General features: G+C 42.8%; 1 protein-coding gene across 6 annotated transcripts; it reads left to right on the top strand.

Moving 5' to 3' along the window:
- The first annotated feature begins 330 nt into the window (after positions 1 to 330).
- UBE2V1 (ubiquitin conjugating enzyme E2 V1) lies at positions 331 to 27,680 on the top strand. 6 transcript variants are annotated; one of them, XM_036901998.2, is made up of 5 exons: positions 358 to 456; positions 2,723 to 2,841; positions 15,531 to 15,679; positions 24,811 to 24,936; positions 26,159 to 27,680. In XM_036901998.2, exons 3-5 carry the CDS (start codon positions 15,635 to 15,637, stop codon positions 26,303 to 26,305), a joined length of 318 nt encoding a protein of 105 aa, XP_036757893.1. In that variant the 5' UTR covers positions 358 to 456; positions 2,723 to 2,841; positions 15,531 to 15,634; the 3' UTR covers positions 26,306 to 27,680. The 6 variants fall into 6 exon arrangements, with proteins under 6 accessions (XP_036757891.1, XP_036757893.1, XP_036757894.1 ...); XM_036901996.2 differs by lacking the exon at positions 2,723 to 2,841 and having other exon boundaries at positions 331 to 456; XM_036901999.2 differs by lacking the exons at positions 358 to 456; positions 2,723 to 2,841 and adding an exon at positions 690 to 830.

Raw genomic sequence — 27,680 nt, 5'->3', positions numbered from 1 at the left:
AGTTCAGATAAACTGCTCAATCCCTTTCATCTTCATTTTTCACATTAATCCTGACCTAGTCAAATGCTGTTGACGATCCCACTTCCAGGAAAATGCCAGAAGCGAAATGGGCGCTTTTTAAAAGCTATCTCCTCTTCCTTTTCTTTCACAAATCGCGTCCTCCCAAGTCTATCACCTTGCCCTGCTCCCCAAACACCTCTGTACCTCCCTCGCACCCGAGCGCGTAAGGACTTGCAGGTTGCTGGGCCTCGCACACGCAAATATTTCCTCTCCAAGGGAGTAGAAAATACACCTTCCCGGTACTGGTGGTGCCGCCCGCCGACCGGGCGTCAGCGGTAGCATCTGCGCCTGCGCGCACGCCTGCGCATAAGAACCCGAGGAACCGAGTCGGGGGGGTAAAGAAGGGGCCGGCCTTCGAGCGACAGCGACGCAAGATGGCAGCCACCACGGGCTCGGGTGAGCGGGGACGCCGGGCCCGGCTGGCCGAGGGGGTGCGGGCCCGGGCCGGGGTCCGGGGACCCGCAAAGGCCCTTGCAGGGGGACCAGGGCCTCTGCTGCCTCCGTCCGCTGGGCTCCGTGGCGGCGAACCCGGTGGCCTGAAGGGGGAGGAGGAGCAGGCGGTGGCCGGAAGCACGGGCGGGGGCCTAAGGGGCCTGTGGGCGGCGCGGCGAGGCTCCCCCGGGCGGCGTGAGGGCCCTGCTGAGAGGAAGAGCCGGGCCCGACCGCACTGCGAGCAGCCGGAGCAGGCTAGGGGCCAGCCCCATGCACTCCTGAGGAGACCGGGGCTGGCCACTCTTTGGAGGAGATCGAGGGGTCTCCTAGAGAAAAAGGTGCCCTAAAGCGGATGGAAGGCCTTTACTGGGTGCTGGGGCTCCGGTGAGGGGGGAACCTGGGGATGTCCGTTTGGCGGGGCTTCGGAGAAGCCCCTCGGGATGGATGAGAGAAGGAAACGGGCTCCCGAGGGGTGACTGGGAGGATGCCCATTGGTTACCGGGGTGGCTCCAGCGACGGTTTTGAGGTTGCGGCTAGCTGAGGAAGTCTGTAGTTTGCTTAGAAAGGGGGAGCTGTGGGGTGGCTGCTTTGGGGGAGATGAAGGGCATCTCCACAGGGTGAGAAGGGGGAAAGGAGATTCCGGAGGATATGACAGGGGCGGCAGGCAGAGAAATGGCCCTATCATATCAAGGCCCCTGATCGAGGAGACAGTTGTTAGGTTTTAGGAGGCAGGCTCTGAGTGGGACCCTTGATGGAAGCTTGCACTATTGGGTGAATTGGGAGCCCTGGAGGTGTTAACTTTGAGAAGAGAAGAAGCAGATCAACTGAGGGAAACCCCATGCAATGGGTGAGAATGGGAGGTCAGTTTTCAGAGATGTTTCTTTTAGAGAGTAAAAGTTTCCTTTTTTATTGGGTGAGGGAAGCATATCCTAGAAGTGTGTGTTTTGTGGAGATTGTTGCTCCCTACCACTCTTTTATATGTTGGTAATAGATACATGGGTTCAGCCCAGAAGTTCCCCCACTGGCAGGATGGGCGTGGGGAGAGGAACAGATGAAATGGGAACTCTTGGGTGACAGGGGAAGAAAGGCTGAGCAAACCCCCACTAATCCAGGATGGGGAACAGGGTATGAGGGGGTCACACTTTTAGGGGAGGAATTCTTCTAGTCCCTAGTAGAATAAGGGAAGCAACATTTATTTTAAGCCTGGATTCCTCTGCTCTACACTACCCTAAGATGGGCCAGAGGATCAAATCCTGAAGAATCTGGTTCAGAGTTAATGTTCCACAGATGGGCATCAGGGGATGGACTCTGGTGGCTTTCTTGAGGTGAGATGATGATTGGCTGGGGCAAGTCCCCCAGAGGGACTGATGAGACAGGAGAGTCATTCTGGAAGTGCAGGATTTGGGGGAGACTGTGTGTCCCTCTTTTAGTGAAGAGGCTGTACCCTGAGGTACCTGACTGAAGTTGCCAAGGAGGTCCTCCCAGATGGGGTGACGATGGGCGACCTCTGATGGAGGATGCAAACTGGGCCACCAGCCTGGGTGGTAAAATCCTCCTGCTGTTTAAGGCCACAGTAGCAGCACTGTTAGGAGAGGATGGGTGGACTGAAGGGAGCAGGGTGAGGGGATCCCTCTTTCCAGGATGTTGCTCCTCCAGTATCCCAAGGAGCCCTCCTTGTCTGATAGTCAGGATGGGACATAGAAGGAATTAGATGTCGGGGATCTGACTGAAGTGATCTACCACAAGCTGCCTTTTACACTTAAAACAGTGGTACCTTCCTGAAGGATAGAAGAGACGACACATCCTTTTCCTAGGTTTTGGTTTCAGCTGAACAGTGCTGAGTCAATTCGTGTACCAAGATACTGCCACAGACACTCTCAGAAGAGAGGCTGAGTCAGGCTAGGCTGCTGTGGGAAACTTCTCACTAGAATAGCACCCCTGTCAGGTTGCAGTACAATATGCCTGTGGCAGCCAGCGTTGTGGTATTGCAACTCAGCCATCTTTGCAGTCACTTGAGATTGGCTACCAACAATCCGGTTTAACAGCTACTTAATTCTAACTTCTTGAGGCCCTGCCAATTTAAGAGTGCTTCATAAATGCTGTGGCGGTCAGATAAAATATCGTCAGCTGCTGTCTAGTGTCAAGAGCACTTGGCATGGTTTAGATAACATAGAGCAGGCTTTGAGGTGCCCTAAATGAGTTTCCTAAAACTTCTTTGTTTATTCAACAGATATTTATTGAGGACCTGTTATGTCCTCTTGTGAATCGTGAACAAGATGGACATAGCAGCCTCTGTCCATGATGAACTTCCATTCTAGTCAGGGAGAAGTCCATTAAAGGAGTAAATAAGTAAGTGATTTCAGGTAGTATAGTAAATTCTATGAAGGAAATTATGTGCTGTGATAAAAGGTGTGTGGAGAGGTGATTAGGGAAGGCTTCTCTGAGGAGGAGGTATTTGAACAGATACAAATGATGGACAGAGCCACCCCTATAATGTGTGTCACAAGCAGGGGAGGAAGGGATATAGTGAGTGCAAAGGCCTTGTGGCAGGAGCAGGCTTGGTGTGTTGAAAGAAAATAAAGGCCTTATTGTGCAAGAGAGACTTGTTAAGATGAGGTGGGGAGATATGATAAGGCTTTGGATTTTATTGAGTGTGAAGGGAAGTCATTGAGCAAGTATGAAGTAGGCATTCAGTAAATATTTGTTGAATGAATGAGAGTATTAAGAGAGAAGAATGACAAGAAATGACCTGTGCCCTGAGGCAGTGGAAGTAGTGCAGAGTGCTAAGAGTAGAAGCAGAAAAGACTTTGAGTTAAACTAAAATGACTGTACAAGCCTCTGCTTTCTGAGAAGTTCTTCAGATGTGGCCAGGGGCCATGGGGCCTTCCTTACTCAGGTTTAGAACAAACCTGTTGATTAATCTATGCCCCTAGTTGCCAGGAAACAGTTGTGAAGCCTTTGAGTTCCTGTAAGGACTGACCTTAGTTTTTTATGGTCACTGCTTTCAACATTTGGCTTCAACACCTTCCCACCTCCCTTGGTTCTGCAGTGTGTGAATTCTGCCTAGATCTTAGAGGGGTGGTGCTGTGAAAAGCCCACTAGTATCCCTCAGGATGCTCATGTGTGACAGTTGATTCCTCCTGCCTTGCCCAGGATTGTAGGACCTCAAGCCCTTGGCAGCAAGGTCCTTCCTCTCACCCAGCATCCCACAGGCTTCCCTGACCAGAAACTGAGTACCAGAAGGGTAACGCCCTAGCTGGGCATGATTTTAAATTTGCATGCACTGGAGTGGTGTCGTACACACACATTTAGCTTATGAAAATTGACCCATATGGGCAGGGGAGGTTAAGAAACCTTCCATTCCATTCAAGGGTGTTCCCCAGAGAGCTGGAGAACCTATGCTTCCTCAGTTGATCTTATTCCTGTGTGTCTCACTGTGTGAGCACCTTGTTGTGCTGGTTGTGGCTAAAGTGCCTTTTGCACATGTGCCCTGCATTCAAGAGAACTGCTTCACAGAGGGCTCAGCTGAAGAAATGGCAGTCTGTTCCAGTGGTGGAGGGGGAAGCGCTTTGTTGGGTCAGTACAACCTATTGCTCTCCTTAGGGATTGCCAAGGTTAATTTTGTTGATTATGATTTTCCCCTTCACAATAACTTTAATATCACCCTTTTCCCTCCACCACATTGTCTGTCTACCTCTACCTCCCTTTCTGTCTCTCACCTGACATGTAGCTTTACAGTAGTTTACTAAAAAGTGGAATATAAAATGTGAAGTCAGGAAGCCTCTTTAATTCTGAAAGGCTCCAGTGAAATACAGAAGTGTTGTCCCCACAGTACTACTAAGGGAGATTGGTGGTTGGCTGAGAAGTGGTAGCACTCAGACAGAGCCCAGGGGTCTTGATTCCAGTTCCTTTCCCAACCTGCTTCAGGACCTTAGGAAGGAAATGGAAACGTGTGGGTTATGACATATGCACTTCCTAGGTTTGGAGCATTTTATCTTGGGACAAGATAAGGCTTTAATGAGAAGTATGTACCACTTTGTAGCAGAAACCCTTTTTGTAGCATTCCTGGACACTGCTTATCCCACTGTAGCTAATGTGCTGTCCAGTGAGTGGAGTCCCATTTTTAAGTAAGCGCTTTCTTATACCTTACATTCAATAACACATTCATCATGCTTGGAGGCCCCTCATGTCATGTACAGTGTAGGTCTTTGTCTTCATTAACATGCAAACCCTTCAGACTTTAAGCTGCACTTTTAGGGCTTGCTGTGTGCTAGATGCTGTTTTAATTATCTTGCTTCTCATAACAACCCTTTGAGACAGGTATCTGCTGTGAAGGTGAGGAAACCGAGGCCCACTGAAGAGAAATGGCTTGCCTGAGGCTCAGCCAATAACTTGCAGAGCCAGGGTACAGAACCAGGGCAGTTTTGTTCCAGGACACATGCTCTTGGCCATGTTATCATTCTTCCAGCCCCCATTTGCCTGTTCTCTAACTAGGCATTGCAAGTTCTTTGAGCCATTGGAAGGTCTGCTGACGTTTCCACCTTAGCTGATTAGTTCTTTCATGGGTAGATAGCAGTGACCCTCAACTAGCATTCTTTCCTCATCCTCACACCCACCCCCTCACAAGTCCAGTAGGCGTAACCCCAAGGATGTCAGTCCTCCTTTTCCATCTCTCCACTCTTGTCATTCTTGTCCAAACAGAACCTTCTTGCTCTTGCCTCCTGCTTCCAGTTTTGCCCTTTTCCAGTACATTCTCTTGAAGAGACAGACTGGTCTTTTATAGACATAAAACAGAAACTGCTACTCCCCTGCAGAAAACTGCACTTAGAATAAAATCAGTCTCTTTTCTGTGGCCTACAAAGTCCTCTGGTCTTGGCCCTGCCTGCCCCGACTTCACGTGGTATCACGCACACCTCTGCTCTTGCTCTTTGCCTTTGGGAATGCTCTGTCCCCAGATCTTCACGGGACTGACTGCTGCTTGTTTTTCAGGTCTCTGCTCTCCAGAAAAGCCATCCCTGACTACCCCACTCAATATAGTCTTTGCAGTCATTATCAATCACATCTCTCCTCTGTTCTCTTCTAAAGCACTTAACCTTGTTTGAAATGTTTTTACGTGTCTTCTTGCATATTTTCTACACCTTTCCCCTAGGGCAGGATTTTCTTTTGTTCTCAGCTATGTCCCCAGCACTCAGCATATTCCCTGACATACAGTAGGTACTCAATAAATATTTGTTGAATGTTGCAGTAAATTAACCCTGGTCTCACCTTGATGTAGCCAAATAGATAAATTTGCCATATTTGCAAAAACAATGTATCTAGTAGCGCAGAAGCAAAAGTCTTCTTTCAAAAAGGAAGCTTTTTGTCCAGGTAAATTAGTATTTCTTGAGGGACTTTACCATCGAATTAATTCTGTCCTCTCCTTCCCTAACTACCCTAATGTACTTCCTATACCTCATTCGTTGTCTCCACCCCTGTCAAAGAAAATCTGATGCTTGTCCTTGGTCACCCAGGCAACAGAGAAACACAAGGTCTTGCATTTTGTCACCAGCTGTTTGTTGACACATTGTCTGGACTGTAAAGAGTGATAGATTGCCAGTTTCTTTTCCTAGATCAGTGGTTCTTAAATGAGTCTGCATCAGAATGACTTGAAGGGTTTGTTAGACTGCTGGGCTCCGCCCTCAGAGTTTCAGGTTGAGTAATTTTGTAGTAGTATTCTGGGGTGGGCCTGAGAATTTACATTTCTAGCAAGTTCCGTGATGATTGTAGGCTGCAGGTCCAGGGGCTGTTCTTGGAAGAACCCTTGCTGTAGGAGAAAGAAAAAATCTGCTCCTCTGGGCAAGCACTAACGAGGAGGCAGCCAGACTGCACTTGCTGGTTGCTGAGGAATAAGAGTTACCTACCCCTCCCTTTGTGCCCACTTTCAGGAGCACTGAATCTGGTACATCATCTTCCCAGGGCCTCTTTATTTTCTAGAATGGGAGCAGCACCAGACTCCTAGCTCAGTTCACTATCTTCCCTGAATGGGGAACCCAACCAGTTTTAACTGGCAGCTTTATTTTCAGAAGAAACCTGGGAGGCTCAGCCAGGCCACGGTTTTCCAAGATTGGCATGCTGTAATAGCCGCTGCTTTGTGGCTATGATTTTTCCAAAAGATATTTTAAAGGGCTTCAAAATCCATTTTGTGCCACTAATATTTTAATATGTTGCTGTGTTTCATATTACTGCATTAAATGTCTTAACTGTAACCTGGTGTAAAACGCTATCAGATATTCATGCTTTTTCAACTTGGTTGTCATATTTTCTTTGTAATATCCTGCGGCTGCTGACTTTTCAGTTTATATTTAGCCCAGAGAATAACTGGCTGACTTGTGATACTGACACAGATCCAGGAAAAATTCTTCTGGAAAGAATTCTGAAGTAACAAGAACAAATATTTTCTTTTTAAAAATCTTGGATTACTGTGATATTTTAGCACCTTGGTGAAGTTATCTTAACATTTTTATAGTTAACTTTTTAATAGTTAAAGTCTGTTAAGATTAACAAGAGTCCATTTTTACATCATCTATATTGTCCCTTGAAGCTGTTTCTCCAGCTGCCTTTTGGTGTCAGATACACACAGAAATATTAGGAATCTTGAAATTTAGTTTGATTGAATGGATTAAAGGGCTATAAAATAATACATATATTAGAGTATTCTTGAGTTTTTTGATGTGCTTTTCTTCTTTGGTATGTGCAGATTTAGTTTTTTAGTGTCTTCACCTGAGATCTTTTGTTTAATGTACCATGATTTTAAGCATATACTCTCTATTTGGGATGGGATGAAGTGACTGACTGATACATTCACAAGATCTACAGGATCTTTGAACTCAAGTATCTGGATTTATCTCCCTGTACAACGCCTGAAATTCTAGAATTAGGGAGTGGTCAGCCATTTGGAGTTAAATGTGCTTACTTTGTAAAAAATGTTGATGCATTAATATTAACTGTGTATGTAGTTATAAATAGTTTGGAATATCAGCATGCTTTCATATATATTTTATGAAACAAAGTTCATTTTGTAGTGAAGAATTCTTTGACTTGTGTGATCTGGGTGAAAAACCAGTTTTCCCTCATTTAAAAAAAAAGTTAAGTTTTCCTGAAAGTCTTGATCATACTTCATTAAGAAATTAAACTAGTTATCAATTTTTAATTATCTCAGAAAGCCTTAGGTATCTCAGTTATATGGTATCAGTGTCCCAGTATTTTGGCTGCAGTATGCCATGTGAAAGAGTTTATAGTAGGAAAGGAAGGGATGCTGCCATGTCTCCAATTGGAACATTTGTTGAGTACCATTAAAGGCCAGGCAACATATCAGATTCTGGGAGACAGGATTAAGTGAGTCACAGCTGTAACTTCTCTAACTTGAGAAGCTCACAGAGTCAGATTATAAAAGTGCAAGAAAATAAAATTAAAGAGAAAGAAAGAAAAGATATGCCACAGACACTGTGTGAGGGACAAGGTGTATTTGTGGGCTGGGGGGCTGGGAGGATGTTGCTGAGAGGGCCTCTGTAGACTGCCTGGCTTCTGACTTAAGATTTATATTTCTTTTAAGATCATTACATCAAGAATTTAATGTATCACTTTTTGGAGGCTTTTTAAAACCCATACTAAACCCCTTGGATGATCTTAATAATATTAGAATCCCTTTTAATAGTGCTATGAATGTTTCTCTGCCATGTTTTCAGAAGTAAATCAGAGTTAGAATTTTGTGACAGTGAGCATTTTTCAGTCTGAAATAATATCCCTAGCTAACACCCAGCCACCCACCCATTCATTCATTCAACAAGCATTTGAGTGCATACTCCGACAGAACACTCCTTAAGATGTAAGAGATTCAGCAGTGAACAAAACTGAAGTTTTACTCTTGTGGAGCTTATGTTCAGATGGGAGAGACAGACAATAAACAACTAATGAAGTGGAAATGAATGTATTTAAAATATCAAGTGGTCATGAGTGCTGTGAAGAAAAATAAAGCAAGGTAAGGGAATCAAAATGTAGACCTTAGGTGAGGATTAAGGAAACCAGCCTACTATGTACAGCTCGGACTGAGAATCCCAGGGTGAGGGAGCAGCAAGTGCAAAGGCAGAAAGTTAGGTTGCCTGTTGAGAAACTTAAAGAAGGATGGTGTGGCTGAAGGAGGGCGAGGGAGCAAGGGGAAGGGTGGCAAGAAATGATGCTGGAGAAGCAGGTGGGGCTTTGTAGGTGAAGTGGGAGTTTGGATGTATGCTAGTCCAGCGGAGGCCTTTGAGTAGAGTGATGAGATCCAATTTAACTTTAAAAGGCTCACTGTGGAGAACAGACCTAGGTAGACACCAACTAGACTGAGAAACCATTTAGGAGGCTGAGGTGGCATTGACTAGGCTGATGACAGTGGGGTGGTGGTGTAAATGACCATATTTGGGGTATATTTGGAAATGGGTAGGTATAGAGTGTAAGGGCAAGATTTCTTATCAAGACTCCAAGAATTTCAGCCAGAACACTGGTAAATGTTTGTGCCATATACTGGGATTGAAGAGTGGGTAGTCTCTTGTTTTTTTTAAGGAGTGCAAGGGAGTTCTGTTTGGAAGTGTATTCAGTTGGAGAGGCCTATTAAGGCATCTAAATGGAGATGTCTAGGAGGCAGTTGATTGGAAATACAAATCGGAGAGTCATCAGCTTCCCCAGTCTGGGTAAAATCACTTGAGGAGTAAAGTAGAAGAAAAGCAGAGGGCTGTGGGCTGTGCGGTGAGGCTGGGCCGCCAGTGTTTGAGGAAGGTGAGGCCAAACAGCCTGTGAGGTAGGAAGAGAACCTGCTAAGGGAAGCAAGAGTTAAGGAGGGAGTAATCAGGCACTACTGAGAGCTCCAGGAACTTGGGGTGGGGGCTGAGAATTGACCCCAGGATTTGGTGAGAGGATGCTATCTCGTGCCCCTGATGAGAGCAGTTTTTGGTGAGTGACTTGGTAGACAAAGCCTGATTGGAGCAAATAAGGTGAAGAATTACAGACAAGGAGTTTAGACAGCCCTTTTGAAGTTTGCTAAGAAAGGACAAAGAAATGAGATGGTAGCTTGAAGAGGATATTGGGGGTCAAGTGGGGGGTTTTGTTTTTTATTTTATGATGGACAATAGAATGTGCCGATGAAGATGATTCAGTAGAAAGCTTACTCTGCCAGTCATTACACAAATGTTGTACAGGTTTTAGCTCATTGATTCTTCTTGGCCACCCACAGAAGCAGGGGGTATTAGTACCCCAGTTTTGCTGCAGTCACACAGCTAAGATTGCTAGAAAGTGGTAGAGCCGGGACTTGATCCCAGGTCTGTGCTCTTAATCCTCTGCTGGAAGATTATAGAATTTTCTCTGAAGTATATGTACTCTGATTCTTTTTATGGGAGATAACTTGGCTATTACTCAGGCCAGCCTTTTAAAAATAGAATGGGAGACCAGGTATCCTCATGATTCTATGCCTGGCAACTAAAGATCATTTATGGAAGTATATATATGCAAGGAAGCATGGGTGACTTTTTTATAAAAAGGGGTTTGCATACCTTTTTATTCTCTTTTGCTCAATTATGGATTTTTCAACAAATACTTAGCTAAAGTGTACTGTGTACAGTCCAGTTGTTTTTATGTCACATTGTGAAAATGGGAACTACCTCCACAGCCTTGCATATTAATACATGCTACCCTAAATCTCTTAACATCCCTCTGGTTTCCACCATCTAGGCCTATGAGCAGTGTGATAACATGTCTGTCACAATGTTTGCTCTAAGCAAATGCCTCTGGCTTTGTATCCTGACATGTTAGTGGTAGCACATCCTTAACCTGGCCTCTAAGCTTTCCTTCCCTCCCATCCTGAACATTACCAGGAGATTTGCCTTATCTCTTGCCCTACTCAGAGCCTTTTGCAGCTCCCCACTGATTACCCTCAGGATAAAGTCCAGTCCCTCTTAGTAACATGGTCCCACCCTTTAGCTTTCATCAAATTCAGAGGGGTCTGTGACCCCCTCAAAGGTTGAGAAGCATTGTTCTGTGATAAGTTATACTTCTGTCATACAAAGTTTTCACCCTGTTTTGTTTTATTGAACTATATATATGTTGTTTCATAGACTTTATACTCTGGTTGAAAGGCCCCTGTTTTTATTTCTTTCATGGCCCCTATAAAGTCTCACATGGTATTGGGTGTTAGATAATTATTGCATTGAAAGAAGGTGTGTACATATGTGATACATATATTTGTATGCATAGAAAAATTTTGATAAGCAGGTAAATTTTTAATTCCAGTCCTGAGAGGTGTGGATTTTTTGCTTGTTAATGTGGAGTGAGCTCAGTGTTACACACATTAAACATAGTGAGTGTCAGAATGGTCCCTTAAAGTAGTGGTCAGTATACTAACTAACCAGCTACTAGTTAGCCACTTCTGTTTTTTAAAAAATAAAACAATTAAATGAACCATTCCATAATTGGTAAACTTTGTAATTCTTGGTTTTGGCTAGCTGTTATTTCCCAAACTTTGCTTTTAGTCAATTTTTGAGTGAAAATAAAAGTTCATGGCTTAGAAAAAAATGAATTAAAAAGTAACAGTCTCCTTTAAAAAGCTACCAGTTTGTGGATTTAACCTCTTCAAGATTTAGCTAAGTAAAGGTTAAAGAGTGCTTAACCACCAATGCCAGATTAGCACAGTGTTTATCAATCTTTACCCTTCTGACAAAGGAAAGGTTTAATATACTCTCTGGGCTAAATTTAGGATGTGAGGGCGTAGAAGGATTTTTAAGAACAATTTCATGACCCCAAATGTTGCAAAGTGGTCTCATAACTGACTCATATGCAAATGCAGAATCTGACTCTCAGACATTTGGCCAGGGCAGGGGAGTGACTGCCCCCTTTAGCAGGATGTGTATTCTCCACCTCACCTCAGTTCTTAATATTCCCTGTTGTTTTAAGCCAAACATTAAAAGAGGTTTGCAAAGCCATACCACACTTCTCACTGATTTTCTTTTGTTGTTAGGAAAAATATATGTTCTTTATAAACCACATGTAGTGGTTTGTTGTGGTTAGTTTTAAATGAATTAAATAATTTTAAATTTTCTTAGTTTTAATTTCTAATTAATTTAATTTCTAATAACTATAACCCACATAAACAAAGGCTTGTTGAAGTTTTCAACAGCTTTGAAGAGTGTAAAACGTTCTTGAGACCAAAAAAGTTTGAGAACTGCTGTTCAAATGGAATAAATGCTTACTGTAATTAATCAGTATATAGCACAGTTATTTGAATATTTATATGTATATTCCAACTCCTGCTTGGAATATTTCTAGCTTGCCTAGAGATTTTGGCTGATGCAGTGTTTTTGATGTATTAAACTGTTCCGCATGCCTATTTTATAACTTGAATCAAATTGAATCATCCTGTAACAACACTGCAGTAAGAGCAAAAAGCTGACTTGATGCCTATTGCGCTTGGTTACTGTTCCAAATAACCTAAAATAAGTTGAACTGCTTATTTCTTTGGTTCAGTGGTGTATGTATGTGGGCTTTAATAAAATGTCTAACCCAATAGATATGTCTGTTGGAAGTGTACAGGATTAATATATTTTTCCCTACTTCACAAATAAAAATCACACATCAGAAAAATATAACTTGAGTTCACTATCTGTTTTAAAACTAATAGCAATGAGCTTGTGATATTTGGGTAAGACTTCCTAATCAGCTCTGGTTGTTAGATGAAGAGGTAACATTTCCAGCTGTAGAGATGGTCTTTGCTAATGTTTTCAGGAGAAATAGTCATACCATATTCAATAATGAGGGACTCAGCTGTGGAAGCTGCTGTACTTTGCCATTGCTCATTTGTCTTGAACAAGTCTTAATAACATTAAAAAACGTGGATCACTTAAAGTTAGTCATTTAGGGAATACCATTAAGTTAGATTCCCACTCTTAGAGAATTCTTAATCCTTACTGCAATCAGGTGTCATATAACTGAAGCCCTGAAGAAGGCAACGGAGCATGTCTGGTAGATATCTGGGGGAAGAATGTTCCAAGCAGAGGGAATAGCAAGTGCAAAGGCCCAGAGGTAGGACCTTGCCTAAAGCGTAGTTGACACAGTTCCTGTTTTGTTATGCAAATAACAGGAGATCATGGTAAAACAGATCATAAAATGTAGAAGGGGGCTGAAGGAATATCAGCTATAATCCTTGCAACCAGAGATAACCACTGTTACCTACTTGGTCTTTAACCTACCTTGTCCAACTTTTTTAAGCTGCTTAAGATATCACTTACCATCTGTTTTAATTTACTAGGACTGCCGTAACAAAATACTATAGACTAGGTGGCTTAAACAACAGAAGTGTATTTGCTCACAGTTCTGGAGGCTGGAAGTCCAAGGTCAGGGTGTCAGCAGGTTTGGTGTCTCCCCTGGGTTTGCAGACGGCTACCTCCTCAGTGTCCTCAGTGAGCTTTCTTCCAGGCACATGTGTATCCCAGTTGTCTCTGTGTGTGTCTGAATTTCCTCTATAAGGACACCAGTCAAATTGGATTAAGACCCACCCTAATGGCCTCATTTTAACTTAATCATCTCTTTAAAGGCCTTATTTCCAAATATAGTCACATTCTGAGGTACTAAGAGTTAGGGCTTCAACACATGAATTTGAAGGGACACAGTTCAGTCTGTCACACCATCTACAAACAAGTTCTTCAGATATTTATCAGCTTCTTATCAGTATTATGATTCTGTGCTCTTTTGGTATTCATTTTTGCTAGCGCAGGCTTATAGATTAACCAATAGTAACAGCAGTCGTAATGGACAGTGATTTTCCCCCCTAAGCCAAATTAGTTAGGATTATTAGATTCAGATTTAATGTTCTGAACAAAAGACATTGTATCATCTGGCTTTTTGCTTATTATGTCACAAACATCCTTTGGTTTTGGGTTTGTTAGAGGAGACAAAATCCAGTATAGCTGAATAATTCAGTTCACTATTCTGTGGATGAAACATGGCCAGTGTTTTCCAAACGAGCCATTCAGGTATGCTTTCAGGTTTTTGCTGTTCCCTTTCAAGTATCATCTGTGTTATTTAATATTTTTCTTCAGTCAGCTGACTCTCTTGCTTACATTTATTTTAAAAGGGAAATTGTACCATCATCATAAATGGGAAGCTAGCATAATATTACTAGCCCTAAATAAATTATTCTTAGAAATAATTAAATGACTACAAAATGAAGTGTTCACTCATGTACCACCTAAAATCATCTAATGTGCCAGCAGCAACTCCATCCTTCTGGTTGCTCAGACAAAAGCCTGGGATCTATAGTTGACTCTTCTTTCTCTCATGCTTCACAGGCACCCTAACAGCAAATCTTACCAGCTAAGCCAGTATTTTCTTTTGCTAGGATTATTGCAGTAGGCTCATATATTCATACAGTAGTACAAAGCTCCTATTAAAAACAAGTCAGATTCTGTCAGTCCTCTGTTCAGAACCTCAGTGTCTTCTCATATCACTCAGGAACAGTTGGAGTCCCTAACCTCCTTTCCACCTTGCTGACGTTTTAGGTAAACTGGCATCTTGCTGTTCTTTGACACTCTGGGCAAGGTCCTACTTTTAGGACATACCTCTACACTTGCTCTTCCCTCTTCCTGGAAGACTCTCCCCTCAAGTGTCCCTAAGTCATGTTCCCTCATCTTCAGATATTTAGTCATGACATGTGGTCACAATAGGCTTTCCTTGGTCACCCTATTTAAAATTGTAGCTCTCCCATTACTTCCAGCTCCAGAACACCACCATCTGTCATACTATTAATTTGCATATTTAGTTTGCCAATTATGTATTTCCCACTAGAATGTAAGCTCCATGAGGGTAGACGTTTTTATTTTGTCCACTGCTTAGGAAAGTGCCTGACATAGAGCAGATGCTCAGATATTTATTCCAATTGAATTAATGGTAGCATGTGTCCTGCGCTTTGGAAAATACTGAGAGTACCTCCCACCATCTTGAGTCCCTCCAGTGAGTCTTTCTTCACAGTCACATGGTAAGTGCTGTTTGCCTCTGAGAGTCTGGCCAGTTGGGCACTCGGCATTCAAGGCAAAAGAGAGCTTGGAACTTGCCTGGATTCAGGTTTTTTCCAGAGGAAAAAGTCCAAATGCCAGGGAAAGAGTCAGGAAGAAGAGAGAGGCAGGCAGGACTGGTTGGGAGAATAACTGTAGGAGAGTCGCCCTGTGCCCAAGCACGGGAAGAAAACCATGTCCTTGCCCCCCGACAGCCTCACCCCTGTCTGGCCCCAGTACTTACACTGTGTTGTGGAAGAGCCCCAGAAATGGCTCAGACCTCAGCCTCCACTCAGTTGTACGGGCTTGAACCTGTGAGATGTGTTTGTGGTAATTGCTTCCATGAGCTACTTGCCAGGCTTTGAGATTTTTGGAAACAAGTAAAGCAGAAAAACTTTTTTCCCAAGAGAGAAACTGTGGCTTAAATAATTAAAAATTATATCCCTGGAGGCTTCGGTTGACTCTAAGTTAATTGAGAGGTCACTGTTTTTATTTGATATGGCCATGGTGGCTCTTCCTCCTAAGGTAGTTTGAAAGTCACTCCAACAGGTGAGCACATCCTTAGCCTCAGAAATGTGTGATAAGAACAGAACCAAAGAAATAGCCTCTTCTCTTCCAAGGCACTTAATATCAGTGGTACTGGTAGTTTTCATCAGTAGTAGACCCAAATTAATCAACCTTTAGACAAGTAAACTCTTCATGAAGTTTGTCAAAGCTGCGGGGATGGGAGTGCGGTGTCGCTAGGCTCGATCATCTAGCCCTGGTGTAGTCATCACTTCACCTGTTACAAAACCATGTGCCCCTTCTTTCTGGTTGTGCTGATTGACACATAGCTTTGTAAGCAGCAAGTTTGAGGAATGACAATTTTCAGCAGCTTTTTGCATGTTAGCATCTTTATTCCCAGGTAGTGATAATGAGCAACTAGATCTAGGGTTACAAGTTCCCCTGGAGTTGCTAGTATCTTGAATTTCTTTCCATTTATTTTAGGCGTAAAAGTCCCTCGCAATTTCCGACTGTTGGAAGAACTCGAAGAAGGCCAGAAAGGAGTAGGAGATGGCACAGTTAGCTGGGGTCTAGAAGATGACGAAGACATGACACTTACAAGATGGACAGGGATGATAATTGGGCCTCCAAGAGTAAGCGTCGAGCTACGGCTATAAATGTCAATGTCTTAAATTCAGTGTGCCTCCTTTTAAAAAATACTAGCCTTATCACGGAAAAAATTTACCAATGGTATATTTTCTGAAATGTGGCTATTCTTTTTTGACCAGTTTCAGTTTATATATTTGAGCCTCCTCTGATGCTGTTTAATCCCTCTAAATGGTAAGCAAAACCCTGTTTGGACTTGTAGTGTGAATTTACGTGACAATGTAGACAGTGAGGCTTGAGGTAACTGCACCCTCAGATGCAGTTTAGAACAAACTCTTGGGCTTATCAAATAGCAAGGCTTCAGATACAGCCAATGTTCTGAAGACAGTGTCCAAATGAACTTTGGGAAGTTTTCACAGTTGTGGTTTTTATTCAGTTTCCCAGTTCTGCTTTGCACCTGTATCCTAATTCATTGGGTCATTCAGCAGAGACTTACTGCTTTGGTCTCTTCCAAGCACTGTTAGCCCCAGAGCCTTTGCAAAGAAGACGTAGACAGTGGGGCTGGGAAAAGGGACCCCTCTTTTACAGCTTCATGATTTGTGAGTGTTCCCAGTCTTCATAGTTCCTGCTAACTTTTTTTTTAGGCTACATAGTAAAACCCCCAAGAAATGCCATTTATTCTCACAAGAACATATTGTTAGGCGGTACTACTGTGTGGTTGTGTTCCATTTACAGATGAGGAAACAGACTCAGAGAAGTAAACGTACTTGCCAAAGTCACAAAGCTGATAGTTCCCAAACCACTCCCCACCCCGGACCCTGTGCTTCCAACCACTATGAGTATTGTCTCCCTCCTGTTTATATTTTGAGTTTTCATCTGTCCACATTGTAGAATAATCCGTAGTATTTAGTAGTAATTTGATGTAGGAGCAAAGAAATAGATATCCATAATGTGACAGTTGTTTCAGATGAGCAGTGGGAGATTCTGCCCGAATGTAGCAGGACCTTTCCTGTGTCTGCTTGTGCTTAAAGGTGATGGTGCTCATTCACTCCTTCTGCTGCACATGAGGCTCTGCAGTAGCTCTGCAGTAAGTGGAAGACATCTAGGACGTGGCTCTGGCTAAAACAAGGAAGAGGGTTGTGCTCATTAAGTTCATCTTAGACTGTCATAAACACTCGTGGTGAGAAACTGACTTTACCATTTAATGTTACTTCTGGAGTCATTTTTATGACCCTGTAGTTTTGTTCTCTGTTTTTTGTTTTTCATTTTTCTGTCTTTTCCTCATTTCTTTATCTTTTTTTTAAGAAATCGATGAAAACCAGGATTTTCTGGATCTGTTAAATACCAGGGAAAACCTGATCTAGAAAGCTTGTTTTGTCATGAGATAATTTCTTGTTCTCTGAAAGTCCATTGTATGGTGATGGCTTCCTTCACTTCATTTCGTCTCTTCCTAAGAATAGTCTAGGTTTCTTGAGGATGAGAACCATTCTTTCCTCCTCCTTACTCCCCAAAGCATCTGGAAATCACTCAGAGTGAGTTAGTTGTTCAGTAGATTTGTTAATCAACAGACTGATTTTTTAGGATCTAACAAATTAAGAATGAAGCAGTGTACAACACTATGAATACACTACCACTGAGTTATACAGTTCAAACAAACAAAATGAACCACTAAGTCCTGTTGAAAATATTCTGTTCCACCTGTAACACCTTGGAGTACCCTGAGTTTCAGTTTATCTCTTTCCAAAGGAAGCTAATTTTTAATGAGTAGCTACAGGATACAAGGTGCTTTCCATACCTTTTTTTTTTAATAACAGCTTTACTGAGGTAGAATTCATATACTGTAGAATTCACTTACTGTGGAACACACTTTTAAAGTTACAGTTTAGTAATTTTTGTTATATTCAGAATTGTGCAACTATCACTAATTTCAAAATATTTTCATTACCCTGAAAAGAAACCACAAATCCATTGGCACTCACTCCCATTCTGTCCCCTACTCCCTGCTCCTCACCCGTAACAATTGCTAATTTATCTTCTATATCTGAATTTGCCTGTTCTGGATATTTCATATAAATGGAATCATACAATCTATGGCCTTTTGTGACTAGCTTTTACTTAGCATATTTTCAAGGTTCATCCACATTATAGCACTTATCAGTGGTTCATTCCTTTTTATGGCTGAATAATATTCCATTGTAGGGATATGCCAGATTTCGTTTATCTGTTAATTAGTTGGTGGATATTTGGGTTTTTTCCACTTTGTGCCTATCATGAATGCTGCTGCTGTGAACATTTGTGTACAGGTTTTTGGGTGGACCTGTTTCAGTTCTCTAAGGTATATAGGTATATACCTAGGAGTGGAATTGTTGCATCATATGGTAACTCTACATTAACATTCTAAAGAACACCAAACTGTTTCCCAAAGTGACTGCACAAAGTGACTGCACCATTTTACTTTCCCACCAGCAATACATGAGTGTTCCAGTTCTCTACACCCTCACCAATACTTAATTATTGTCTGTCTTTATACCTTACAGTTTTTTTATTGTCCTAGCTCCCCAAATTTAAAAGCAAAGTCATAAAAGGAACTGTCTGCTTCTAGGTGCTTTCTATGAGCAATTATTTTTACTCAAAATTGCTCCATAAAAAGTTAAAAGGCAAATACCATATAATCCAGCAATTCTGGTGGGTATTTACTCAGTTTTCTTGAATATATTGCCCAAAGACCTGTAGGTACAAGGTTATTCCGTGAAGTGTTTTCAGTAGTAGCAGTATTGGAAGCCACCTCAGTGTCTTTCAGTAGACCAAATGATGTATTCTTCAGCTGTTGGGAAGAATCAGACAGATACATGTGTGCTGATATGGAATGATCTCCATGATCTTTAAGTACATAAAGTAAGGTACAAAACAGTGTACTGAATATGCTGCTATTTGGGGTGGGGGAAGTAGGAGAAAAGGAAGAAGACATACATAGACTTGGGCTCCCTTGTGCTCAGAATTCTTGTGGAAGAATATGAAAGAAGTTGGTGCCAGTGGCTGCCTTCTTCAGTGGGGATCTGGCTGGCTGGGGCCAGGGTGGAAGAGAGACTTCTTTTTTACCAAACACCTTTTTATACTCTCTGAGTGTGCTTTAATCATATGAGCATGTTAACTATTTGAATACTTCTTTTTTTTTTTTAGGAAAGCAAGTCCTCCAAACCTAAAAGCAAAGCTTCCTATCCAAGTGCCCTTTGTAAAATTCTGCCAAATGTCCAGCTGTCCATGACATTAGATGGGGACTATTTCTGCCCATAGAGGTGCTAACAGTAGCCAGGGTTTCTCAGCTTTAGCACTGTTGACACATTGGCCTGGGTTGTTATTTGCTGGGGGGCGGGGGGGGGTCTCTTGTGTACTGTAGGATGCTTAGCAGCATCCCTGGCCTCTACTCACAAGGACAATACCACCTCCTCTATTTGTGACAACTGTAAATCTCTCTAGATATTTCCTAATTCCCACACCTCTTGGGGAATGGGGCACTAGGCAGAAATTGCCCTGTTTGAGAAGCTTTGTGATGCCTTCAGAGTTCTCCAAGGTAGTGATTTTATGTGTGGGTTAGAGCTTAGTTTATACACACATTCATCTAAAAGTACTATATGCATGTTTAAGAACAAAACATAATTATGAGAATTTGTGAAATAAAAGGAAAGAGATCCTTTCGCCATTTCATTATACTCCCCCCAGGATGAAAACTGGTCAGTTGGTGTGTGGTGTGTTTCTGCTGGCTCTTGCTGTGGCTGCACAAACATGAGCACATACCCTTTTTAATGAAAATGAGACCTTACTGTGCAGGATGTGTTACAACTTCTTTTTTTTTTTTTTCACTTAACAGATGGTGGACCTCTTTTCCATATCAGTGCATGTTGACCTGTCTCTTTAAAAAGCTTTAAGTGGCTTGTCTGATATATGAGTATATCCTCATAACAGTTTTCAAACAATACAGAGTATGTAGGGTAAGAAGTTCATTTTGTTCCTCTTAACTCTTTGTGTCAGTCAGGAAGAGAAACCATACTAGGTATTTCAGTCAAGTTAATTTAATATGGGACATTGATTAGCTAGGTGTTGGACTGAAAAAGCAACAAGAGCACACTGTGGTAACACTACAGAAAACAATAACTACCCTCTGGGGCTGGGAGGACAGTGCTAGATTCCATCAGAAACTAGCACTTGGAACACAGTACCCCTCTGCTGGTGGTTCCTGCGAGGCTGGCCAGGATGGAGAGGCAGCACTGAGATGCTGGGGACCCAGAGCAGTTCTCGCTGCCATGATGAAGGACTCATGCTAGGGTGATGCCAATAGGAACAGGAAACACATGGGAAGGAGCAAGTACCTCCTTTCTCCTTTGTATTTTATATTTGGATTGTGTGGTTCGCCTGACAATTTAGTCTGTAGGCTTTAGAATATTCAGCTGGCACTGGGCTTCAGTTAGAGAAAAGAATAAGTAATATTGCCTGGAGATGGTCCAGTGGCTCACTCAGAAGGATGCCCTGATTTGTGGGAGGAGGCAGAGTCTGTACAAAGGAAAATCGTGCCTTGCCACATCTAGGAAGGTGTTTGCAGGTGGTGGTTAGTAAGCTCAAAGCCCACCTTTCTCTGCTCTGTTTTGGGTTCTCAGGCTAGGATTCTTCAAACTCATTTTTCTTTCATCAACTGGCTTCCTGTTAGGTTCCTCCAGTGAGGGGCAAGGGAGAGAGCCTGAAAGCAAGGAGAAGGGACTTGCTCCTCGTTTGCCTCTCGTCTGTCTGCTCCACTCTGGCAACGGCCCTTCATCCTGGCATCAGCAGTGGGTTCAAGCCTTCAGCTCTTTAGGGCACTCCCAGAATCACACCCTACTCAGAGGTCTGAATTCAGCTCTGGAGACCCCTTCCTCTGAGCCTCTAGTTCTGATAAACTGACTTATTCCCTTTGTTCCCCAGCTTTAAGGGTTAACCTGCCCCCTGCATTTATTACTACTTATGTGTTAGCTCAGGTTCCCTTTTGCATTTTTCAGTCCAGTGACACCTCTTTAACCAATTCCTATATTAAATTATCTGTTAAAATACCTAGTGTGGTGTCTTTTTCCCTGGCTTATCCCTAGCTGCCATACCCCCACTTTCTTCCCCAGATTAACTCAGAGCCGCAGTTTGGTGCGTCTCCTTTCCCATGTCTTTCTGTGCATCTAATTAACCTGTCTACATCCTGAGTCATTAAGATCTTCTCAGGCTCTGCATGGTCTCACTTTTTAGAGGGCCCACCCTTCATTCTAACATAGTATGTGCCTACATTGTACATTAAAATTAGTTTTTATTTAACTATATTTAAATTGAGTAGCAGTTGACTAGTTCACTTAATATCACCCTTTTACATATTAAGATTTTATAATTTTCTTTGCATGTTTTATAGCCAATACCTTTTCCTTTTCTCATATTTCATACATTTTTAAAGTAAGTTGTATAATACCTATAGATGTACAAAGAAGTTAGTTGCAAAGGTAGCATAGAAAGTTTCCACACACACCCAGTTTCTCCTGTTGTTAACATGTTAGTATGGTACATTTGTCATAACCAGTGAACCAGTGTTTATATATTATTATTATTATTAACTAAAGTTCATACTTCATTCAGGTAGTCTTTTAACTTATGTCTATTTTCTGTTCCAGAATCTGGTCCAATATAACCACATAACATTTTACAGTCATATCCTGGGCTCTTTGTGGCTCTGATAGTTTTGGGCTTTTTAAAATTTTCATTGCCCTTGGCAGTTTTAAGGAGTACTGGTCAGGTATTTTGTAGGTTGTCTCTCTGTTGGAATTTTTCTCATGATAAAGCTGGGATTATCTCATATATTTTTAGGCCCAGGAAAAGTTTGTAATCTCTAGCTAGGCTCTAGGCGTGTAGAGCCTAACAGATGAAATAGCCTGTGTCCACATCCAAGTACCTGAAGTTGGAAGGAACTGTCTGTATATATTCTGCGGCCTGCTGGTTATACCAAGAGCTATGTCTTGGCTGTGTGTGTGTGTGTGTGTGTGTGTGTGTGTGTGTGTGTGTGTGTGTGTGTGTGTGTGTGTGTGTGTGTGTGTGTGTGTGTGTGTGTGTGTGTGTGTGTGTGTGTGTGTGTGTGTGTGTGTGTGTGTGTGTACGTTTGTGTGTGTGTGTGTGTGTGTACGTGTGTGTACGTGTGTGTGTACGTGTGTGTACGTGTGTGTGTGTGTGTGTGTGTGTGTGTGTGTACGTACATTTACTTCCACTATTTTTGCTATTATATTGTGCACAAGTAGGAGTCTGCTGGAAATCCCTAGAAATGGTCTTGCTGCTCTGTGCGTGCCTGCCTCAACGTTTTGACAGGCATTCCCAAATTGCTCCTTGAGGCTCAGGCCACATCAGTGAAGTGGAAAGTGTTTCGTGGTCAAATAATGAATCCTAAGAGCAGTGTTCTCTACAGAGACAGAATGTTCTAGCAGTTCTCCTTCAGTGAACAATTCCTTTCTTCAATGAAACCTTTTTAGCAGATCCCTGGAGCACCAGTAAACAAAACAAAAGGAGAAAACCAGAACCCTGTTTTCCCAGTCTTGCTTTGGGCTTTGAATGACCCTTCTGGTGTCTTTATGCTCACTTGACTTGAGGTATTTTTTTACTAGGTTCCACTGAAATTGCCAGTTGAACAACAATAGTCAGAAATTCAATATTTCTTTCCAAGTTAGTCATTGCATGTATTTTTTAAATTAGATTTCACAGTGTCAAGAGTAATGGTAAATTTAATCTGTGTAATAATCAGAATCTTATTACTAAGCTGACCACCTTAGCCATTTTGACACTATTGTTAGTAGAATGATCAGTGAAATTTAATCAGCACTGATAAGCCACAAAACATGCCAGCTGATGAATAAATTGGTGCACCAGAGCCTCCAAAGTGTGGTATCATATATTTTTAAAGACTGTGATTTTGGTGATTACCTTGAACCCATGCTCCCAGGGACTTTATTATGTAAGACGTTCTTGTCTTTAAATAGTATGACAAAACCATTGAGCATGAACGCAGAACACACCCAGAGACGAATTTGGGATCAGTGCAATCAACCAGATACTCTGTGTGGTTGCGATGGAGACTGCGCTAGGTGTGGAGGATAGACCCTTACCATATTTTCCATGCTGTATGGAAATCATGCCCCTGTTTGCTTCCTATTTGTTATGTTGAGTGAGTGACGCTTTTTCCTCTAGGAAACATCTTAATTGCAACAAGATGTTCATTTTATAAACTTGTAAAGAGCAACATTCAGTTGAACAAACATTTGAGTACCAATTCTGTTGACACCCCTGCCCTGCTTGTCCTGAGTTTGGTAAGGGAGGTCCCACATGAGACTGGGTGTCTGCGGATGGGTGGCAGGAGGACCTCTGAGAGGAAAGTGCACTTGAGTTGAGCTGCAGTACGCAGAGGAGCAACTGATGCAGGGGCCCACGGAAGAGAGGACTTGGCATGTTTGAAGTGTAATAAGGAAGCCAGAGAGGCTGGATGGGGAGGAAGAAGAGTAAAAGGAGGAGGGCAGGGGTGCACAGGGTCCCACCCAGGAACTCGGGCTTCCTCCTCAGGTCACTGGGAAGCCATAGGAGGGGTTAAGCCAGCAGGGACAGTTTTCCATTTTAAAAGGTCAGTCAGGCTGCTGTGTGGAGAACAGATTGTAAGGGGAGTAAGAGAGAAAGCAAAGATTTGGGGTAATTCCAGATGAGTTAACAGTGGTGGAGAGGGAAGTGGAGGAGTGTGGGATCTGTTTTGCAGGTAGAAGCTGAGGCGTTGGTGATTGGAAAGTAGAGGGTAAGGGAAAAGGGAATCATGGCTGCCTGAGGTTTTTGCTTTAACTGCTAGATGATGGTGCCTTTTACGAGGGAAGAGAGGAGGCACTGGTTGAGGGTAGGTGGAAATCTAGAATTGAGTTTTGGTTTGCTATAGTTGAGGGTCCCTGTTAAGTGGATATGAAAGGTTTCTATGTGTATATTATGAATATCTCCTGAATCTTAAAATATATTCCAGGTTTTTTATTAGGGATAGGCTACTGTTTCGGCATATAACGTTTTCAAGGACTTAAATCACATCTGCAATTGATCCCCCTCCCCCAAAGACCTCCAGATGACACTGTTTGCACAGGCACTGTTACTTGTGCTTGGAGCACTGAAGGAGGGGCACTGGTGTCTGAGAGGGGAACCCACAGGAGGGAGGCCCCTGCCTTTGAGGGGACCGATCTAATGAGGAGACGCCACCTCTCAGTGTGGTCTTCAGACACACAAATGATAAGTGTGACTTTGTACAGGATAGAAAGCTATGGACTAGCCTGTCCTGTATGATGATTGAACTGGGTGACATTTGACTAGGTGATTTTGAAATGGATCTGAAAGGTTGTGTGGTAGTTCAGGTGGAGGCAGGGAACCCTAGGCAGAAGGAACAGCCTGGCAAAGTCAGCATGTTTTGCTCTTATTGGGTGGAAGTGACAGTGGTGTGGGGGATTGGACTCTTCCAGTGTTTCTCAACAGAGGCACAGCTGGTGTTTGAAGGACTGTTTTTCCTATGCAGGCCTGGCATCCTTGGCTCCCGGCCTCACCCATTAAATGCTAGTAGCCTCTCAGGTCGTCTTTAAGACTGCAGGGAAAGGTGTACATATCCTGACACAGTGTACAACTCCAAAATGTTGATGAAGTAGAAAGGCATCCTCACCCCATACATGTGCTTAATTTTAAAGTTCTGTAAAGAATTGCCTGTTCACTGCTTTGCACACAGTGGTATTTAATTCATTGGCTGTGATCCTGGTGTGAGTAGACATTTAGTATGGCTTCCCAGAATAAAGAAGGCTTCTTACACACTAGTCCCCTGAGCATTGGACAGGTCTGCAAAGTAGAGAAATTAACATAAAAACAAGTGCATCTGATTGGACTTCATAGGAATAACCTAAACTCCAGTGACACTACCTTAAATTTTCGGTCTTTTTATTCCCCTCAGACCAGGGTTCATATACACTATAATGTAAGGCCTAATTACTGCCAACTTCTCAGATAACAAGTAGACTGTGTAATGGAAGCAGATGCACCAGTTTTCAGTAAGGAATAAATGGGGTTTCAGAAGTTCTGTCTTTTAATTCATTGTAATTGCCTGACATCTCTGTACCTTTTTTTCCAGACAATTTATGAAAACAGAATATACAGCCTTAAAATAGAATGTGGACCTAAATACCCAGAAGCACCCCCCTTTGTAAGATTTGTAACAAAAATTAATATGAATGGAGTTAATAGTTCTAATGGAGTGGTAAGTTAATTTTCTGCCCCTACCTTTTCCTTTGGGTTGAGAAATGAACTGAAACATGAGGGCCACTTTAGGCCTAACCCCATATGTTCTTGGGTTAGTTGATGATAAAATCTATTGCAGCGTGAACGTCTGCAGATTTGGGGTGAGAGCCTCTTTCCCAGTGGTATTTAGCCATCACTCCTCACTGTTTTGGGCCAGCACTGTGTTGGTCACTTTGACATGTGAGCTCATTCAGTCCTCATGATTCTACCCCCTGAGCTAGACATGAAGAAAATGAGGTACACAGGTGAAAAAGCTTGCCCCAGGTCACACTTTTACCCCTTGGGCCATGTCTGTGGTTCACTGGTATGTAATATTTTTTTCCTTTAATGGCTTTGCTTTTTTAACTAATTTTCACGATCATTTTCACTACCATAAATGGAAAACCAGCCTCACTTGTCATAAGACAGTAATAGCAACAATAAATATTATAAAAACAAAGCAAATTTAATAAATTATTCTTCCATATGTTGTTTACCAAAGGCTTTGAGCTTTTGAGGCCTGTTGTCCTGTTCAGAGGGGAGACGAGCAAGGGTTAGAGGGTGTTACACATTAGTGTTAGTGTCGTGCGAGCTAAGCCTCCTTTTTTAGGTATTCAGAAGACCTGAAAGAAAACTGAACAGAGATGAGCCTTGTTACTGCAAGTTCAGTATTTAATGTTGTGCCTGAGTTCCACCTAAAGTTCTGAACCCAGAACTCAACTCACACTTTGGGAAATTTCTTTTGGGAAATGCTACACTAACTCGAGAGAGTGTGACTCTTGAGGTGGCATCTTTGCTCTCCCGAAAGTCCTGTAGATCCTTGTCTTCCACCACTTGGGTGTGGAGTCGAGGAAGGACAGGCCGTGGGCAGTGGCAGCACCAGCCCGGGAGCAGGTCACTGTTTCAGAGCCAATTAGACTGAGTCTTGCCAGGTGTCAGGGCCTTTGTCTAAAGGTGACTTTACTTAACCCTAATTTCCTTCTCTCAAACTGAGGATTTGGGGCACAATAAGGGATAAACAGACCAGCAGCAGAAGGGAGAGAATCAGGCAGGTACTCTGCACATCAGGTATCATTGTGTGACTGGCATGTTCAACTTGAAAAATGGATTTTACTTGTTTGTGCTGCAGCTTAACTCCAGCATACAGCTGTTCCTTTGTTTGGGAGCCTGATAGTAATTTGTTCTTGTTTGCCTTTTTGTAGGTGGACCCAAGAGCCATATCAGTGCTAGCAAAATGGCAGAATTCATATAGCATCAAAGTTGTCCTGCAAGAGCTTCGGCGCCTAATGATGTCTAAAGAAAATATGAAACTCCCTCAGCCACCTGAAGGACAGTGTTACAGCAATTAATCAAAAAGAAAAACCACAGGCCCTCCCCATTCCCCCACATTTGATTTAAGCAGTCTTCATTTTCCACAGTAGTAAATTTTCTAGATATGTCTTGTAGACCTCAAAGTACTGGAAAGGAAGCTCCCATTCAAAGGCAGTTTATCTTAAGATACTGTAAATGATACTAATACATAAGTTGTGCTATAACAAATCATCCTGTCAAATGTAACCACTGTCCACATAGTTGAACTTCTGGGATCAAGAAAGTATATTTAAATTGATTCCCATCATAACTGGTGGGGCACACCTAACTCAACTGTGAAAAGACACATTACACAATCACCTTGCTGCTGATTACATGGCCTGGGGTCTCTGCCTTCTCCCCTCCCCTTCCCCCTGCCTCCCTCCCTGCAGCAGCCCTCCAGCTTGGGGTGGCTTGTTAGAGTAGATGTGAAGGTTTCAGGTCACAGCCTGTGGGACTACTGCTGGGGGTGTGGGGTGCTTCATCAGCATCCCGTTTCCTTTAAGTCTTAAATGATGCCTCCCTTCCAAGCCATCATCCTTCTCTCACTCTCCACTACCACCCTCGGCCGAAGCATAGATTGTAACCTCGTCTGCTCCCCTCTGAAATTGGCCTTTGGTGAGGAATTCAGGGCTTTCCCCATATCTTCTCCCTCCACCTTTACGAGGGGTGCTGCTTTTCCTTCCTCCTCAAATCCATTTTTGCACCGTCACCACCCAACACTTGCCATGACGCTTCCTTGCTTTGGCCAGAAGCCATCAGGTAGGGTTGGAAAGGGTCTGACTTCCCTCGTTTAGTTTTTAAACCACATTTATTTACTCTTCCCCAGCCTGGGAAATGCATATTGGGTCCTCAGCCTTGCCACCCTCTGCTGTCATCATCAGCTGATGCATTTTTTTTAGCTCAGGTTTTGATAAAATGGAAAGAACAGTCACCAGGGTTACTCAGACCTGCCAGCTGTCAAAGTCCTTGGTGGTTAAACTTGGAGAAAGGCCACAGAAGACACTTGTAAGCACACATGATCCCTCTGAATGAATTGTTTTCTTTTCGTGTAATTGCTTTTGCTTTTAAAAATTGAAGAAGTTTAAACAGGGCTCTCCTTTGGTCATCTTTGCATCCATTTGGGTCTAGTTTGGAATCTGACAACTGGAACAAAATGAACCTTGAATTCGGTGCCTACTTTGGCTTTGGTGCTGCTGCTTCTCGCGGTCCTCGGCAGGGAGTAAGAAGGGACTCGGTGCGACGGCAGATCCCCGACGTTGGCGGGCTTGACTTCCTGGCAGATTGCTGCGTTTTTCCACTTTTCTGTTCAGGACCACTAAGTGCTGAGATGTGGATGCAAACCGAAATAAAAGCAATTCATTGTATTCTAAA

This window comes from Manis pentadactyla, chromosome 5 (assembly GCF_030020395.1).
Source record: "Manis pentadactyla isolate mManPen7 chromosome 5, mManPen7.hap1, whole genome shotgun sequence".
In the NCBI taxonomy this organism is placed as follows: Eukaryota; Metazoa; Chordata; class Mammalia; order Pholidota; family Manidae; genus Manis; species Manis pentadactyla.
This window is presented reverse-complemented; position numbering and strand designations above follow the sequence as displayed.

Coding starts and splice junctions, on each gene's coding strand:
- UBE2V1 (XM_057503079.1), top strand. CDS start 4,026: ATGGCAGTCTGTTCCAGTGGTGGAGGGGGAAGCGCTTTGTTGG. Junction 4,069..15,530: donor AGGGGGAAGCGCTTTGTTGG/GTCAGTACAACC, acceptor CATTTATTTTAG/GCGTAAAAGTCCCTCGCAAT. Junction 24,937..26,158: donor TTAATAGTTCTAATGGAGTG/GTAAGTTAATTT, acceptor GCCTTTTTGTAG/GTGGACCCAAGAGCCATATC.